General features: G+C 53.2%; 1 protein-coding gene across 2 annotated transcripts; it reads right to left on the reverse strand.

Moving 5' to 3' along the window:
- Positions 1-605: 605 nt before the first annotated feature.
- On the reverse strand, positions 606-4,889 carry KLK4 (kallikrein related peptidase 4). Of its 2 annotated transcripts, XM_032326299.1 has the most exons (6): positions 4,857-4,889; positions 4,217-4,288; positions 2,793-2,955; positions 2,150-2,400; positions 1,927-2,063; positions 606-1,407 (listed from the first exon to the last, which is right to left on the reverse strand). In XM_032326299.1, the coding sequence occupies exons 2-6, from the start codon at positions 4,275-4,277 to the stop codon at positions 1,255-1,257; spliced, it is 765 nt and encodes a 254-aa protein (XP_032182190.1). In that variant the 5' UTR covers positions 4,278-4,288; positions 4,857-4,889; the 3' UTR covers positions 606-1,254. The 2 variants fall into 2 exon arrangements, with proteins under 2 accessions (XP_032182190.1, XP_032182189.1); XM_032326298.1 differs by lacking the exon at positions 606-1,407 and having other exon boundaries at positions 1,453-2,063.
- Between the last annotated feature and the right edge of the window lie 523 nt (positions 4,890-5,412).

Here is a 5,412-nt window from a genome sequence, read left to right on the forward strand (position 1 = left end):
AGGAGGGAGCCGATATGGGTCTCAATCCCAGGACACTGAGATCATGACCTGAGCTGAAGGCAGAGGCTTAACCCACTGAGCCACCCAGGTGCCCCTAAATAGAGTTTATTAATCCTATTGATCATCTATGTCCTTACACATCTTTATCTTTTTCATTCTATTATTTTCTTTCTGTCTTTCTTTCTTTCTTTCTTTCTTTCTTTCTTTCTTTCTTTCTTTCTTTCTTTCTTTCTTCCTTGTAGGCTCCATGCCCAATTCAGGGCTCGAACTTACAACCCTGAGATCTAGAGTCACATGTTCTACCAACTGCACCAGCCAGGGGCTCCTCTTCTATTATTTTCTAAGAGCCATCTTTAAATCCTCTTTTACGAGTGGGAATTTGTTTACTTCACTTTTAGTTATTTCACTCCTTACTTTATGTATTTTGAGGAATATCTCCAGATGAATAGATTCCCAAATAATATATTTATTAACTCGTTCTTGAATAGACATTCTTAGCAGTGTATTCTTATGGATATAATATATCAACGAAGAGTATGATAACAATTCCAAATATTCTTTTTTTTAAAATTCCAAATATTCCTGGGCCCTCAGTCTCCCACCATCTCTGCCCTCAGTCTCTATATCTCTCCGTGATCCTTCCCATCATGCCCCAGTTACAGCAGGAGGATTCTGAGGCAGATTCAAATGAAAAGTTCTTCGAATGCGTTTAAGAAGACAAAAACAAAACAGATTAACCAAAGTTAAAAAAAAACAACAACAACTAAGCAAGAAAATCTCATTAACTGGCCATTTGCTGACTTGGCTTTTTTGAAATTGGACATCCACAGAATCAGTTTCTCTTAACCTCTCAAGCATATCTCCTCCCTTGGGAATCCAGTGGCTCTCCTGGTTCCCAAGAAGGAAAAGTTATTTGTTGGAATTCTTTGAATAGGATTGGAAGCAAGGAGGACAGTTCAAACAGAGCCCGAGATTCTTTTAAATTTTTATTTCTGGGCTTAAGAGAAGAGGACAAAAAAGATGAAAAACCAACCCCCTCTGCCACTGGTAAGGCTGGGTCAACATTGTGCCACTAGGGGGCACTGTGTACAGGAAAAGATTCTTGGTGGGACTGGATTCTTGGGGCTAAGGGAGTAGGGAGTTGGGAGTGTAGACTCCTGGGTCTCAGGCAGGAAAGCACTGGACACCCAGGGTTCTGAATCCCTTCCGCAACATATACTGGGGGCTCGGTTTCTTGGGTCCAAGTCCCAGGAGTTAACTGTCCTGGATGGTTTTCTGTATCCAGTCAGTGAACTTGCAGAGGTTGGTGTAGACGCCTGGCACGTAGGGTAGGCCACACTGGGCTTGTCCAAAGGACACGAGGCCCTGCAGGGACCCGTTGCAGACCAAGGGGCCCCCAGAGTCACCCTGGTTTTGGAGAGAGGAAGAAAGAGAGAATCCAAAACACAGAGACATGGAGACACATTGAAACCAGAAAGGAACCCAAAGACACCAAGAGACAAAGAGGGAAATAAAAGACAGTGATGTACACCTTCAAGGCCCCTTCCAGTGCCTGACTACATGGTATTCTGCTCCCTGAGGTTCAACGGCTGCTTGATTCTCCTGCATTTGTTGTTATTCTGTCTCTCACTCTTTTTTGTTTGTTTGTTTTATCTCCCCCTATGGCTTGTTTCTCGGTCTCTGACTCCCAAAGTCTCTGTGCCTCTCTGCATCTCTGGTATACTGTTTCCCTCCCCCTACTTCTCTTTGCGTTTCATTTCTGAGTCTATCTCTGTTTCTCCCTGAGGTGTATCTCTGTGTGCGCCTGAGCTCATGTCTATTACTCTTTCTCCATCCCTCTGTCTCCCGGGGTGGGTTTCTCCCTGCGTGCCCCTCCCTCCCTTCTCCATTGCCCCCTTCCCTCTCCTCCCCTCCCCCATCTCTCACGTTGCAGGAGTCCTTTCGGTCCTGTCCTCCGCCTGCGCAGAACATGCTATGGTGGTAGACGGGGGCGTAGAAGGCACTGCAGATCTCCTCCGGCACCACCGAGATATTCACGCACTGGAGCACTTGGGGCTGCCTGCCTGCGACGCAGAGCTCTGGGTCAGCCCCCTCCTGCTGGGAGGAGAACCCTTCAGGGAGGGCGGCAAACGCACGCTCAGGAGCTCACCATTCACCAGCTGACCCCAGCCAGAAACGAGGCAAGAATCCCCAGCAGTCGGGCACTGGGAGGCGATGCTGATGTTCTGGATGGTGTCAGACCCGGACACCGACTCTTTCAACTTGATGAGCATGAGGTCGTTGGCGATAAAGGGTTTGTTGTACTCTGGGTGCTGTATGGAGAAGTTGGCCTCCACCATCCGGCTGCCTGGCTCTTCGTTGGCCTCGAGACTGTGCAGTCCCAGCCCGATTGTGTAGGAGCTGAGGGACACGGGCGACCGGTTAATTTTGTGGCAACTACACCGTTATCTCCATGGCCACGCTCAAGCACAACCCCAACTCCACCCACCGACCCCAACCTCATCCTCCTTGTTAAGCACGACGCTAAGAGATAGCCAGCCATGATCTCAAACCGTCATTCATACAATCAATAATCCAGCCATAAGAACTTGTCTTAATTCACTAGTGACTCAGCAGCTGAGATGGGATTTCGACCCTGGGTTGACTCTTTCCCCCACTTCCCGAGCAGAGCCTCGCTTCGCAGACGTTTCGGCTCTTAGCACGGAGGCCGAGCCTGATATTAGGACCCTCCCCTCAGCGACACTACGGCCCGGTCGGGTCATCCCCCCAACCCCACCCCGCTCCGCACTCACTCCTGGAAACAGTGTGCCGCCGACAGCACCCATTGCGGATGCACCAGAACACCCCCGCAGAAGAATTCGTCTTCCGTGAACAGTGCCGCCTGCCAGGGCTGCGAGTGTGGGCTGCAGTCTTCGCCGTTGATGATGTGGCCGCCGCCACCCGAGGCCAAGGATCCTGAGGGCGGACGAGGGCTAGGGGCGGGCTCAGGGTGGGACCAAGGCTCCTGGGGGCGTGGCCATGGGCTAGGGACGTGGTTAGGGCTTTGAGGGTGTGGGCAGGACTGGGGATGGTCTCAGGATGGAACTAGGGCTCCTAAGGGCAGGGATCGCTGCAGGGGCGTGGGCCAGGTTGGGGAGGGGGGGGCAGGCTCAAAAAACAGGCCTAGGGTCCTGAGGGCGGGGGTGGGGGAGGTCTCGGTGAGGGGGCGTGACCAGTACTTCGGGGGCTGCTATGGTGCCAAGGCGTGATCAGGGTCTCATGAGTGCAGTCAGGGACCCTAAGGGCAGAGTCTGGCTCCTAGGGGCGGAGTCAGGAATGCTAGGGTAAGAGCAGGAGGTGGGGTCCTGGCGCAGGGCTTTTATGGACCAGATGACGTTTCTTGTGGTGGGCTGGGAGTCCGGAAGACATCAGAGCAGAGGAGAGGGGTCTCTCGTCGAGAGGGGTGTTGCAGCTTTGAGCCAGTCACGCCCACCTCCGAGACCCATTTGCTACCTTTGTCCGTCTTTCTCTCCCTCCCTCCCCGCGCGCGCGCCAACCCCCCCCCGCCCCAAACACGCCAGGCTCGTGCACTACCCGGGCCACGGTCCCCCAGAACAGGGGACTCAAACCCTCAAACAGGGTGCAGAGACAAGGGTGACGCAGCCAGACGCTCAAGCAAGCAGTGTCGCTCTCTGTGACCCTGAGTCCCGCCCCGCAGTCGCACCAGCAACAAGCCAGTTCCCAAAGAAACCCCATCACGCCGTCCTTGACGTGGGTCCCCGGGGATCCCTGGAACAGAGGCTCAAAAAAGTAGGCACGGATTCCCCGCAATGGGTGACACATCCAGAAGCACAGCCTCCCTGTTCGCGGCCCCCTGGGCTTCCCCTGTCCTTACAGCAGCGTCTGCCGCCTTTGTCACTCCACGGGATCTTCTCAGGCACAGACACTCCGAATCCTCCGTCCCTAATGCACCGCCTTTCACTGGTTCAACCACAGAGCTCAGCACTCTGTGTCGCACAAAGAGGTGTGCAAAGCCACACACAAACAGTGCACCAGCAGCACACACACAAACTCCCTATGATACAAGGAATCACACGTGTTTAACCAGAGAGCATGGTCATGCGGCAGTCACACAGGCAGCTTTAGTCACACAGAGGAGGACACTGAGTCATACCTGCACAGGGACAAACCCTGTGCCCCTAGGCACTGACAGACACACACATACACACTCAGATACCTGTGACACCAAGGATGAGGTACCCCAGGAAACAGCCCCAGGGGTTTCCTGCTGTGGTCATGACCTCGGCACCTGCACAAGACGGTCAGTTTCTGATGAGTCTGGGGAGACCTACAGCTCAAATCTCTCCCTCTGTCTCTGTCTCCCTCTTTTTCTGCCCCCTAGAATATTATGGTCAGACTAGGACCCCTACACCACCCCTGCCTCCCAACACACACATGGTAGGTCTGAGATCTTGGCTCAGAGCCCCAGAACCTAGAGAGACTTAGAGAGTGAGAGATAAATGGAGAGGGAGAGAGAAGTGGAAGGAGAGAGAATTAGGTGGAGAGGAAGGGAAGGAGGAAGTGTCTTTCTGTTTCTAAACTGAGAGAGTAGGAGCATGGAGAGGACAGAGACAGCATTTCAAGAGATAATCAGAGACAGACTGAGAGCCAGAGTCATGGACAGAGACGTTCAGAGAAACAGAGAGACCAGGGGAGCCAGAGAGAGAAAGGTAGAAACTCCTAATTAAATAGAGACCTCTTGGAGAGGAGACTGGGAGACACAGGGTCCTGAGGCTAAAATTCACAGTGGTGTGGAGTTGTGGGGAGACTGTGCTCTTAGGGGGGTGGGGGGGCGCGGAGACCACAGGGATGCTCACCTGGCTGCCTCTGGGCTCCGGGATCCTGCGCTGGGCTGCACTCCCACTGGCTGCTTCCTGCAGGGGCCCCTGTGGGACTTATAAGCATTCGCAGCTGGGCCGGCCTACCCCCGGGGACACATTCCTGGGGTCAGGTGCTGCACAGTTCCAGCTCAGCCCTAGTGCCAGGCTACTAGCTGGCGGTGGGGGGGGGGGGTGGTGGTGGTGGTGTGCAGAGGTGCTGGGAGCAGTGACCCAGCGGGGGCATCCTGGTCCCACTTGTTTCTTGGTTCTCCCTCTCTCATCATCTTGTGTTCTTATTCTCTCTTGTTGTCTTTCATTTTCTCTCTCTTGTGTTCTCTTATTTTCTCTCTATTAAATCTTTCTCGTTCTCCCTCTTTCCCTCTGTCTCCCTACTATGCTTCCCCAGCAAACCTTCCTGGGTTCAGAGACAAACTGAAAGCCAGAGTCATGGACAGAGACGTTCAGAGAAACAGAGAGACTAGGGGCCTACCCTAGTGGGGTACCTTTGGGGTACCTGCTCTCTCAAGTTTCCTACCTTTGGAAACTTGGGGTG

Source organism: Mustela erminea, chromosome 19 (genome assembly GCF_009829155.1).
Source record: "Mustela erminea isolate mMusErm1 chromosome 19, mMusErm1.Pri, whole genome shotgun sequence".
Taxonomy (NCBI): domain Eukaryota; kingdom Metazoa; phylum Chordata; class Mammalia; order Carnivora; family Mustelidae; genus Mustela; species Mustela erminea.